Genomic DNA, 13,210 nt, shown 5'->3' on the forward strand with positions numbered 1-13,210 from the left:
TACATGTTTTATTTTGTTCAAACACACTGAATCTTCTCCAGTTTCTCAGTTCAGCAGAAGAATAAAACAAATGATTGTCGAAAGATCTTGAAGTTTGTCTTAAAAAACATCCCGCTGATTTCAATTTACAGCTAAATTCATTATCATAACTAACAGCGCCACCAGTGGTCATTCATTAAACTGTAGCTAACAGCGCCACCAGTGGTCGTTCAGTGAACTGTAGCTAACAGCGCCTCCAGTGGACGTTCATTAAACTGTAGCTAACAGCGCCACCAGTGGTCGTTCATTAAACTGTAGCTAACAGCGCCACCAGTGGTCGTTCATTAAACTGTAACTAACAGCGCCACCAGTGGTCGTTCATTAAACTGTAACTAACAGCGCCACCAGTGGTCGTTCAGTGAACTGTAGCTAACAGCGCCACCAGTGGTCGTTCATTAAACTGTAACTAACAGCGCCACCAGTGGTCGTTCAGTGAACTGTAGCTAACAGCGCCACCAGTGGTCGTTCAGTGAACTGTAGCTAACAGCGCCACCAGTGGTCGTTCAGTGAACTGTAGCTAACAGCGCCACCAGTGGTCGTTCAGTGAACTGTAGCTAACAGCGCCACCAGTGGTCGTTCAGTGAACTGTAGCTAACAGCGCCACCAGTGGCCGTTCAGTGAACTGTAGCTAACAGCGCCACCAGTGGTCGTTCAGTGAACTGTAACTAACAGCGCCACCAGTGGTCGTTCATTAAACTGTAGCTAACAGCGCCACCAGTGGTCGTTCAGTGAACTGTAACTAACAGCGCCACCAGTGGTCGTTCAGTGAACTGCATCCTGGGCGTCGGCCAACAGAGACAAACACTGAACGCTGTAAAATAACTGACGATCATATTTAGAATAACGTTACTATCTGCAATGTTCCTATATTTTATTTGGACCGTTAGCTCCATGCTAATAACTAGCTCGCTGTTTACAAATCAGCCATCAGCCAACACCACGAAGCAACCAACACCAGACCCACAATGCAACACCAAGATACAGCTGATCAACCTCAGTTAGCTTAGCTACAGTTAGCTAGCTGGATGCCCCTGCCTCGCATCACTCTTGCGAGCTAGCAACCTGATGTCAACCAGCCACGCTGAATAATGCTATCTGGTGCTGACAATGTGACCTGCAAATGGCAAACCAGATCAGCGCCAGGACGTTAGCTAGCCAGCAATTTGTCCATGTTAGCAAGAAAGCTAACGTTATCCAGCTAACAGCCCAATCAGACAATATGTTCCACTAGCTTAGCATTAAAGTTAGCTTTGACTTTGGACTCCATTTATAAGCATATATATGGATGCTTTTATTACACAACATTTAACTTGTTAAGATGACAATATTTGCAGTGAAAGATATTAAACATTTAATTAATGTAAATAAGTGAAACAAAATATTTAATCAGGATGTGAACAAATTTAATGAAAATATAATCTAATTGCAGTAATAAACTGTTAATTAAATTAATTACTGTCGAAGATGACTCAACATGTGATCTGTGACATCACATATAAGAAAACACAATAACAATAACAATAACAATAATCATCAACCACATGAAGAAACATTCATAATAATATTAATGAATGACCCCAAAATATATCTTATTTTATTTTTTAACTTCAGCAGTAGAGATTTAATACACAGAAGAAATAACTGATTAAAATCATCATCTTCAGTCTTTAAAATCTGTGTAATCATTATTGGTAATATAAACAGATTCATACACATCTATGTCATTACTTATTATTTTATATCAAAGGTTTGATTTTAATGTCCAAATAAATAAAACTAAAAAAAAACTTTTATGATGTCTTTTAAATGGACGAGGAGATGGTGGCGCCCCCTGCAGTTAATCTTAAATGCAACATTTTAAAATAATGTTTTTTAAATATGCAAATGACCCCAAATAATGTCATTAAAATAGTTTGTTTAAATTAATAAAATTAAACAAGTTCTATAATTTTAAAGAATAACAATACTGCCCCCTGCAGGACAAAAGAGGCTATTGATTAATGTAATTCTTGAAAATTCTTTAAAATAATGTCACTGACACACACACACACACACACACACACACACACACACACAGACACACACACACACACACACACACACAGACACACCTGTGTGAGGGAGCAGGTTTAAGGCTGCAGGTGTGACAGGTGAATCAGCTCTAAGTCCTGCTAAGAGGATCACACACACACACACACACACAGTAACACACACACACACACACACACACACACACACACACACACACACACAGTAACACACACACACACACACACACACACAGTAACACACACACACACACAGTAACACACACACACACACACACACACACACACACACACACACACACACACACACACACACACACACACACAGTAACACACACACACACACAGTAACACACACACACACACACACACACACACACACACACAGTGTAAGCTGAGCTCTGCGTGCTGAGGATCAGTCGGTGGTTGTGAGTCTGATGTGGTCGATGTGTTGAACAGAGGGATGATGGGAGCTGACAGCGACTTGGTGGGAACGAACCCTGAAAACACGAGTGACCTTTGAACCCGAGAGACACACTGAACCCGGTAAACACGCCTCCACCCAGTCTGTATGTGTGTGTGTGTGTGTGTATGTTAGAGACTGTCAGCAGTGACTGTTCATCTGTAGACCAACCGTGTGTGTGTGTGTGTGTGTGTGTGTGTGTGTGTGTGTGTGTGGGTGTGTGTGTTACTGTGTGTGTGTGTGTGTGTGTGGGTGTGGGTGTGTGTGTGTATGTGTGTTACTGTGTGTGTGTGTGTGTGTGTGTGTGTGTGTGTGTGTGTGTGTGTGTGTCAGGGGTCATGGACGCCGCAGATCCGTCTCCTCTGCGGCATTTCGTCGTGGCGAAGCATTCGATCACCTCCATCTTTGATCAGCTTCTGGAATTTGTGAAGGATGGCTCCGCCTTTGTGGATGGTCAGACACACACACACACACACACACACACACACACACACACACACTGGCTGCAGATTAATGAAGTTGTTTCATTTAAAGCTCCAGTCTGTAGGATTTAGTGCCATCTAGTGGTGTAGCTTCTCCTCCAGAAGGACCCGCTCCCTCTGTAGATAAATTGTCTCATTCTGAGGTAACAAAGCTGATTAAACATTAATATAATTTATATGATAATAATATATATAATAATAATATAAAGAATATTATATTAATGTGACTCACTGGAGCTTAAAGATGTAAAAACTAGTCGTTGAATTTCCTGGTTTCATTTCACAGTCAGAGAGGACCCTGAACACCACACGGTGCCCTCAGGTGCATTATGAGTGTATTTGAAGCAGCAGGCAGGTCCTGATGTTGTTGTTATTGTTGTTGCTTAAGTATTGTTTGCTGTGTGCTGTCAGAGGCGTGGCGGGGTGATGACCTGGCTCAGGTGGCTGTGGAGGAGCAGAGTCTGGAGATGCAGAGCTGTGCCACCAAGCTGTCGACCATCCGAGAGGTTCTGCTCAGGAGACACATGAAGGTGGCGTTCTTTGGCCGGTAAGCAACTTCCTGTTTGCTGCTGCAGCTTTACATCAAGCGGTTGTACATTACTGTAAATAATAATAATACTGCAAACATCATGGTAAATGTCTGTAACTGCACCCTTCAGTCCTGCTCCTCCTGCTCAGCTAATGAGACTGTAGGGGGCGTGGCCTCAACAGTGAGCGCAGTGATTGACGGGCTGACCACAGCAGTGAAGCAGGAACTGAGCGAACTGAGCTAACCAGCCATGAGCAGCTGCTATCTGACTGTGTGTTGGTGCTGGAAACCCAGAGAGTCTGCTGGAGCCTTCACAGCCACTAGAAGCACATTCATGCTGTTTGTAGAAGCTTCTGTGAGCTAATTCTTTCCATCGAGGCTCCGTTTGATCCATGATTCTGTGTGTTATGTTGATAATTGTCTGGACTCTGTGCTGTTTCTGTGTCTGACTTCCTGTCATGTGCTCTCTGACCCTCTCGCCACAAGAGTGACGATAGCCACGCTGCGCTAACGCTTACAGAGCACCATCAAATCTAAAATCTAAAGTTTGGAAGATAAAAAATAAACGTAAAATATTAAAGTCGTTTTTTATAAAATTGAATATCATTTGTTATTTGATATAATTATGTTTCATCTGTTTGATGACTTCAGTTCAAGAATGAAATAATGAAACGTAATGAACGAGGACACAGAGCTTTCTGTCCGGTTCCTCAGGAGGAAGACTTCCTCGCTGTCTGGTTCCTGGAAAGAGTAGGTTGTGGGCTAACTGTGAGAGCGCGTGCAGTAACAGAAGTCTGATTCCTGCTGCTGATAGCTGAAGAAGAACAAACTGTACGCTCAGATAAACGTTTTATCTTCACAAACAGCCAGAAATGATGATGAAATGTTTCAGTGGAAACTGATGATGTAATAACTGTTGCATGATGTAATAAGTGGATGCGGCAGAAAATGTTCTGTTGGATCTTTTTAGCCACATTTCAGTTTGTGACTCAGTGATATTCTCATTTATTCTCATTAGAGCCCCAAAGCCGGTCGGTTTCCATAGTAACACAGACCCAATTAATCAGCACAACAGTTTGAAGAGGAAGCTGCTGTTCACAGTTCCCAGTAACAATAATAATACATTTTCGTAATAACACAATAATCCCAACTCAAACTGGGTTCCCTGCGTCCTGGAAAACCTGGAAATTGAATTGAATTGAATTGAATTAAAATTTATTTGTATAGTGCTAATTCATAACAGAAGTTATCTCAGGACACTTTTCAAATAGAGCAGGTCTAGACCGAACTCTTTATAGCATTATTAGACCCAACAGTACCACCATGAGCAAGACCTTGGTGACAGCAGCAAGGAAAAACTTCCCTTTAAGAGGCAGAAACCTCGGACAGACCCTTCGGCTCTAGTTGGGTGGTCGTCAGCCTGTGGGCACTTTATAAGGAAAAAGCAGGAATAGAGCTTAAGTGTGTGAGCGAGTGCTGTCCTGTACAGAGTGCCAACCCTTCAATGTGCAACCAGCGGTCAGATGTCATCACATCTATTAACCATTAATGAAACCATTAAAGGTGATAGTCCGAGTTAAAGCAGTGAGGTGGACTGGATGTAGACACTGATGTGTGTACGAGGACTCTCAGTTGGTTGCAGCCTGCAGCTTCACCACTAGATGGCGCTGAATCCTAGGAACTTCTGATGTGTGTTGATTACAATGTCTGTGTGTGAACCAGGACCAGCAACGGGAAGAGCACTGTGATCAACGCCATGCTGAGAGACCGGGTGTTACCCAGCGGCATCGGTCACACCACCAACTGCTTCCTGCGAGTGGAAGGAACCGACGGAGACGAGGCGTTCCTCACCACCGAGGCGTCCAATGAGAGAAGAAGTGTCACCGTACGGCGAACAGACTCTCTAATGGAAATGTCTGACTGTTCTGTCCATCAGTCAGCTGACTGCTAATAACTCTTCCTCCTCCTCCTCCTCCTCAGACGGTGAACCAGCTGGCTCATGCTCTCCACATGGATCCGACCCTGGACTCTGGCAGTCTGGTCAAAGTCTTTTGGCCTAAGAGTCGCTGCGCTCTGCTGAGAGACGACCTGGTGCTCATGGACAGGTAACATCCAGGTGGTTCAGTCCATGAACCTGATCCTGGTCCACATTATCAATATGTATGGCTCTCTAGAAGGATGAAAAGTGGAAGACTGCAGCAGTCAGCAGTCCTCTGCTTTAAAATGGGTTCCCTCTAACACAACAGTAAATACACATCCAGATAGACTTTCAAAATAAAGCTTGAAACAGTGACAGTTTGGTTAGGTACAGGGGTCGGCAACCTTTACTATCAAGTAACAACAACAACAATAATAATAACACTAATAACAACAACAATAACAACAATAATATAATAACAACACTAATTAACAACAATAACAACAATAATATAATAATAATATAACAACAATAACAACAATAATATAATAATAATAACACTAATATTAATAACAATAACAACAATAATATAACAACAAGAAACAACAATAATAATATAATAATAACACTCATATTAATAACAATAACAACAACTATAACAACAATAATATAACAACAAGAATAAAAGAGATCCTGCAGCTGTGAATACAAAGATGCTCTGATTGAATGATTGAATATTGTCTCTGATCTTTAACCTCTGACCCAGCCCCGGCACTGATGTCACTCAGGAGTTGGACAGCTGGATCGATAAGTTCTGTCTGGACGCCGATGTCTTCGTTCTGGTGGGGAACGCAGAGTCCACGCTCATGAACACAGTGAGGAAGCGCACATATTGATAATATAGATTATTATTTATAACAATGACTGAATCCTTCATTTCTAATATTTTTCTTTTTCTGTCTGCAGGAGAAACTTTTCTTCCACAAAGTCAGCGAGAGAATATCTAAACCGAATATCTTCATCCTCCACAACCGATGGGACGCTTCAGTGAGCGAACCTGAGTACATCGAGGAGGTCAGAGTGTCTGTCTATGTGTCTGTCTGTCTGTCTGTCTGTCTGTCTGACTAACCTTAGCACTATTGCAGCTGCTTTGGGAGGTTTTTATTGTGAAAAACCTGAATCTGTGTTAACTGAAGATGAGTAATTATTTTCTCTTTTCATCATCATCAATAATTTATTCAGGGACAGTCTGATAGAAAGGGTCAGAGCAGAGAACAACGCTCATTATTTCCCATTTTTGAAACCTAATTTTATATAAATTTGGCAGAATGGTTAATAACATGTTTTCCTTGAGTGTGAGAAACTCAGAAATCATATTTAGTTTTGCTCTACACGGACTTTAATGTGGAATATAGTCATCATCATAACAAACAGTAATTATTTTATACAACTATAAAATATTTGATCTGACTGTGATCTGACTGTGATCTGACTCTCATCAGTCTAAGATGCAGGTGTGTGAAACAGCTGCAGTTAAAGGAACTGGTCGTCCGCTCTGTGTCCCCCTGCTGTCCAGGTGAGGAAGCAGCACCTGGACCGCTGTGTGAGCTTCCTGGCCGAGGAGCTAAACGTGGTCGGTCTGGACGAGGCTCCGGGGAGGATCTTCTTTGTCTCGGCCAAAGAGGTCCTGACCTCCAGGATGCAGCGAGCGCAGGGCATGCCAGAGACAGGTGAGCCAGGTGAGGGAGAGCAGGAGGAGGAACCTCCTTTCACTGCACAGAAGTTCCTGATGTTGGAGACGTTGATATTTACAGTAAATCATCCGTCATGTTCTCTGCCTGCATACGAATGGGAAATCTCCAGTTTCTTTAATTGTCCTGTTATTTGTTATAAAACATCCTGAATATCCATCATATAAATATATAATATATATTATAAAAATATAAACCATTATAATGGTCCTTATTGTTCATATCATTTGTCATTAATGCTTCAACAGTCGACTCTTAGATTTCAGAGTGTCCCTGAACGCACCGTATGAACACTGATGAGTTCACTGCAGCTGAAGCCTCCTGTCAAACAAGCAATCAGGCAAAAGTGAATGAACTGGCCCCAGTTGGGATAATCAGTTCATTGATTTCAGAACTTTTCTGTCATCAGATCGCTCTGGTTGGACAAAACTTTCTGATGTCTCACAGACTAACTGATTCACTGATTTATCAATAAAATACCTGTCAGATGAATCTATACGGGAAGAGGTTCCCAGTGCTCCAGCTGGTATCAGTCAGCTGATTCTGGACCCGCAGACTCAGACCTGTGTCCTCCTGCAGGTGGCGCTCTGGCTGAAGGTTTCCACGAGAGACTGAGAGAGTTCCAGATGTTTGAGAGGACGTTTGAGGTATGAACAAACACGGCTTCATTTCTGTGATTCTGAGTTTGGACAGGAACCCTGAGTGTGGATGACCTTTGACCCTGCAGGAGTTCATCTCTCAGTCCGCAGTGAAGACGAAGTTTGAGCAGCACACGGTGAGAGCGTGGCAGATCACCGAGGCCATCAAGGCTGTGATGGACGCCATCAACATCGCCTCTGCAGACAGGAAGTCAGGAAACTCACTTCCTCTTTCACTCATCCCAGAAAGTGTTGTTTTTCTAGAGTCCCAGAGTGTCTCTGACCTCTGACCTCTGACCTCTGACAGGATCTTCTGCCTGGAGGAGCGCGAGGATCAGAGGGACCGGCTGGATTTTGTTCGAGGACAGATTAACCGTCTGACTGACAACGTCAAAGAGCGGATCAGGACGCTGACGGATGATGTCGCTGCCAAGGTGAAGAAATCCTCCACTTCATGACGGCCCATATGTCTGTATTCATATACAGTGTGTGTGTGTGTGATCAATAATAACAACAACAAAGGGCGTGGACAGCTTTACACTGTACAATGTGTCCGTGTCAACAACAAACAACCTCAGTGTTTAAATAACTAGTAAATAATATATGTTTTTATACTGTAAAACTAATGTGTTCCTGTATTCTAATGCAAAACCGCTGAATATGGAGACTTTAGTTTTTTTAATATATTTATATAAATATAATCCTTACGGAAGCGTATTGCATTTATTGTTGTTCATCATGGACATACAGTATCAGCTGGTTGTTGTTGTTGTTGTTGTTCTTCTTCTTCTTCTTCTTTGTTGTTGTTGTTGTTGTTGTTGTTGCATAGACATACAGTCACAGCTGGTTGTTTTTTTGTCATCAGGTGGCGACGGCTCTGTCAGATCAGATCCGGTCTCTTCCTGTTCTGGTGGATGAGTTCAGAGCCGATTTCAACCCGACGCAAGAAACTCTGGAGCTCTACAAAACTGTGAGTACTGCAGTAAAACTGTGAGTACTGCAGTAAAACTGTGAGTACTGCAGTAAAACTGAGAGTACTGCAGTAAAACTGAGAGTACTGCAGTAAAACTCCTGTCACTGATAAAGTACAATGTTAACATTCACACTCAGCCTAGTTTAGCTCCAATCTGAACACAAGATTTCTCTCAGTGTTGTACTGTTCCTTTAAACTCTTGCTCTGCGTGACCTCACCTGGACACACCTGACTAACCCTTATAAAACACACACGCACACACACACACACACACACACACACACACACACACACACACACACACAGACTTAATCTGAATGTTGCTTCAGAGGAACTCATTAAGCTGCTTTACTTCCAATCCAGTTTACAGCACCAACAGTGTGAGTTGATGTGTTTTTGCCCTGGGTTTTGCCTGTCAGACAGGATGTCTTCACTCTGATTGGTAGAGGACTTGCAGACAGTACTCAGGGATGAGAACAGTACTGTACTTTTATAGTACCTCAATGTAAAATCAGTGTATAAGAGCTTTTTACCCCATATGGAGTTGAAACAAGAAATGTTGGTGTTCACATTTAAGCCAACAGCCACATTAATACAATTTGGGTACAATACGCAGCCAGCGGAGGTCACATAAAGCGAGTTGAGCTGCTCTCATTGAATGCTTTTGGTTTGGAAACAATGGCGGCTCGCCTGCTCACACAGGATCTGGTATTCCAGATAAACTAAAATGTGTTTGTGAACAGATTTGAGGAGAGAAATAGTCAGAATCTGGATCACCGCTGTTTATCCTGCTGTCCTGAATTGTCAAGAAAATGTCCTGGAGAACAATTATTACCAGAGCTGTCTGGTTGTTTTCTCTGTTCAGAAGCTGCTGCAGCACGTGGAGGAGCGGATGGTCGGCTGTTTGGCTCATCGCTGCTCCGTCAGCGTCCTCAGAGACATCAGAGACGCTCAGAGACACATGATCGGTACAATGTCTCACTTTGTTCACGTGTTTGATTGCAAACAGCCGATGACGTGATGGTGGTTTGTGTCCTCTGTCCTCAGACAGTGTCCGTCCTCTGCTGTCTCTGTCCGTCCAGGAGCAGCTCTTTGCTCCCTCTGCCTCCTTCGAGTTGACCTACGACCTCGGCCTCGCCGCCATCTGCGATGATTTCCGTGAAAACATTGAGTTCCAGTTTTCTCTGGGCTGGACCGCCCTGGTCACCCGCTTCATTGGAGCCACCAACGCCAAGCGAGCACTGAGCAGCTCCAACCCACAACTGCAGGTGTTTACATCACGTTCTTCATGTAACTAATGTTTTATCTTCTGTTAATTATTCAGCAGCTCATTCAAACATTCTTCTTCTCTCTGAAGGAAAGCCCCTCCTTTAAGGATGAGATGGTGGTTTCCATAGCGACTGGCCTGGTCTCCGTCACCTCCCGGGCGTCCATGACAGTGCTGGTGATCGGTGGAGTGGTACGCCAATATTGATTTATCAGTTTTATCTCAGTTCAGGGTGACAGAGAGAAGTGAGACAGCAGAGGATGGATGTTAACCTTGTGAACAGGCATCAGTACTAGTTGATTAACCCTCAAGGTCCACTTCCAGCTTCTTCTAGAGCTTTAAGGTTTATCAGTGGAGTTAAAGATTAGTTTGTCAAAAGCCACAAACTAATAATCAATTATCAAAGTTGTTTCGATTTGATCAACTAATCTATTGAAGCTCTCTGTAGAGCTTGTTTCCATTCAGTGTTTCTCACTGACCAATCAGTGCTTGAATCCTGCATTGTTTACATCTGTATCTCAACAGGTAGAATACTGTTCCGTATCACCGCTAGTGGTCAGAAACTCTAAAGACGACCTTAAACTGGAGAATTCACTTCAATTCAGTTTTATTTGTATAGCACCAAATCATAACAGAAGTAATCTCAGGACACTTTTCAAATAGAGCAGGTCTAGACCGAACTCTTTAAAACATTATTTACAGAGACCCAACAGTACCACCATGAGCAAGACCTTGGAGACAGCGGCAAGGAAAAACTTCCTTTCACTTTCACAGAATCACTTCAATGTCTTTACGGACGGATGCATGAAGGAAACTGTGCTTCTGAAAATGAACAATGAAATGAATCAATTGTATTGTTCTATGACAAACATAAGGAGGAACAGTGAATAAACTCTAGAGCTATGTTCTTTATGGAGCTGATTCAATCAATAATCTATAATCAGAAGCTGTCATACATTGACTGTTTATCCACTTTGAAGCCACATCTACCATCCACTGTTTAGTCGTCCACTGTGGGAGAAGCAGTCATTTTTAAGGTGGAACTGCTTTATTCAGTGTTAATACTGGTTTTAATCAGGGGGTCCTTTCCACCTTCATTGTGTCTGTGCCTGGTTAAAGCTCAGGTGTCTCTCAGGTGTTTCAGGTGTCTCAGGTGTGTCTGTGTGCTGCAGGTGTGGCGTTCGGTGGGCTGGCGTCTCATCGCACTCTCGCTCTCCCTGTACGGTCTCCTCTACCTGTATGAGAAACTCACCTGGACCAACGCCAGCAGAGAGCGCGCTCTGAAGCGGCAGTTTGTGGAGCACGTCGCCCACCGCCTGAGAGCTGTCATCCCTATCAGCAGCTCCGCCTGCAGCCAGCAGGTGAACAAGTAAGACCCCGCCCCCCTTCCTCGGCGCAGTCTCTGAACACCTGGCGCAGTCTGAAACTCACCTGCTGTGTTTGTGTTTGAGGGAGCTGACGTCCACGTTCAGCCGTCTGTCCCAGAGAGTGGACCTGAGTGAGGCTGAGCTGGAGGGAAACATCCGACAGCTGAGCTTCAGGATCCAGAGGCTGGAGAATATCCAGAGGAGGTCCAAGGCCTTCAGGTCAGAGGTCACAGTCTCACTGAGGGGCTAGGCTAACAACTTTCCCCTGTTTCCAGTCTCTGTGCTAAGCTAGGCTAACAGAAGTGTCACAGGATCTTATTTTATGTGCTGATGTTGTTGGCAGGTTGCCAATGACAGTTATTGATTGATTGTCAATAATGTGGGTGTGACTGAAGCACATTACACCCAGCAGGCAATATTCCCCCTTTAATCCCTAACCCTTCCAACAGCAGTGAGCCAAAAATAATAATAATAACAATTAATGACAATAAACGGATCAATAGGATGCTGGAATAATGACATCAGGATGGAGATCTCATAATGTCTGTGGGCTCACGCTGTCTGTCTGTCTCTCTGCTCCTTCCCACAATTACCACTTCACAGGAAAAGATTTTAAAGTTCTGACCTGTCTGTGTTTTCAGGAACAGAGCCACAGAGCTGGAGACTCAGCTGGAGGCCTTCTCTGTTCAGTACCTGCAGGGAAACTGAAGAGGACTGAGGTCTGTTGGTGGACAGCGCCCCTCGCTGGTGGACTGTATTGTTTCCTCCTCGCAGCAGATACAGGAAGCAGGGTTGATACTGCAGTTATCAGTTGTAGCAGTGTTTAGTGCTGATTTGACATCTACATTGTAGATAAAGGATCAATCAGTGATCTGTCAGAGTGGAGCTGCCCCTTGCTGGCCGTCAGAGAGAATGCAGGTTGAATTCAAGCTCCACCTCAGCTGTATCACAGTCTTCCTCAGCGATGCAGTCGTCATGAAGACTCCGTAGCTAATGATGACTGTATTTTAGAATCTTTTACTAATGAATGAATGATTAAAACAGATTAGATCATCAGTTCACTTGTCTATATCCGATTAGTTCAAGTTTATATGTGAGCTGTTTAATGAGCCGATCACACAGAGACATTTAAATAGTGTTTATCCTGCGTACGGCACGCCCAGTGGGCTCCGCTCACGGACGGAGGAGAGGGAAAGTGACTCATCTAGAGCTCAACGTCGGCTTCAATACAGTTTCGATCTGAATCATTTGATCATGCGGTTGCGCGCTCAGACGCACTTTGGTGTTTCTTAAGTGGTTGCGCCTGTAGAGGGACTGACAGGAAATATCACTAAAATATTATCTCTGGTGATATTTTGGATTCTCAGAAACACTGAATCAATTTTTTGGTTTAAACCCTCAACAGCTGATAGCAGTGTTGTAAACTGATCAATATAAATGCAAATCTGAGATCACACACTGTTCTGGTTGCATAACAAATCTTTAAAATGAGAATACATCAGCGTGTTTACAGTATCGCGATATTGAATGTAACCTCTGTATTGAGGTACGTATTGTACTGGTCGTGATACGTTTCTGTGTGACCGGCCGCTAACTGATAAGATGGACTCTGTAAGCATGCATCATTAATCAATATATCTGTGGCTTATTGATCATGTGATGAGAACTGAGGTAAATTATGTTTGTATTCATGTTATTTTGTCATTAAAGTCCCCACAAGGAGCTTTCATTTTGT

The 13,210-nt window shown here is 43.4% G+C and overlaps 1 protein-coding gene across 4 annotated transcripts; it reads left to right on the top strand.

Annotated features, from left to right (window-relative positions):
* Positions 1 to 6: 6 nt before the first annotated feature.
* mfn1a (mitofusin 1a) lies at positions 7 to 13,204 on the top strand. 4 transcript variants are annotated; one of them, XM_051394398.1, is made up of 17 exons: positions 7 to 2,633; positions 3,444 to 3,579; positions 5,284 to 5,446; positions 5,542 to 5,666; positions 6,246 to 6,354; positions 6,446 to 6,553; positions 7,056 to 7,218; positions 7,810 to 7,877; positions 7,958 to 8,079; positions 8,176 to 8,302; positions 8,734 to 8,838; positions 9,707 to 9,809; positions 9,889 to 10,109; positions 10,199 to 10,300; positions 11,281 to 11,477; positions 11,560 to 11,694; positions 12,117 to 13,204. In XM_051394398.1, exons 2-17 carry the CDS (start codon positions 3,500 to 3,502, stop codon positions 12,181 to 12,183), a joined length of 1,995 nt encoding a protein of 664 aa, XP_051250358.1. In that variant the 5' UTR covers positions 7 to 2,633; positions 3,444 to 3,499; the 3' UTR covers positions 12,184 to 13,204. The 4 variants fall into 4 exon arrangements, with proteins under 4 accessions (XP_051250358.1, XP_051250356.1, XP_051250357.1 ...); XM_051394396.1 differs by lacking the exon at positions 7 to 2,633 and adding an exon at positions 2,889 to 3,003; XM_051394397.1 differs by lacking the exon at positions 7 to 2,633 and adding an exon at positions 2,889 to 3,003 and having other exon boundaries at positions 7,056 to 7,209.
* The last annotated feature ends 6 nt before the right edge of the window (positions 13,205 to 13,210 follow it).

Source organism: Dicentrarchus labrax, unplaced genomic scaffold, assembly GCF_905237075.1.
Source record: "Dicentrarchus labrax unplaced genomic scaffold, dlabrax2021, whole genome shotgun sequence".
In the NCBI taxonomy this organism is placed as follows: Eukaryota; Metazoa; Chordata; class Actinopteri; family Moronidae; genus Dicentrarchus; species Dicentrarchus labrax.

Coding starts and splice junctions, on each gene's coding strand:
- mfn1a (XM_051394396.1), top strand. CDS start 2,889: ATGGACGCCGCAGATCCGTCTCCTCTGCGGCATTTCGTCGTGGCGAAG. Junction 7,878..7,957: donor TGTTTGAGAGGACGTTTGAG/GTATGAACAAAC, acceptor TTGACCCTGCAG/GAGTTCATCTCTCAGTCCGC. Junction 8,839..9,706: donor CTCTGGAGCTCTACAAAACT/GTGAGTACTGCA, acceptor TTCTCTGTTCAG/AAGCTGCTGCAGCACGTGGA.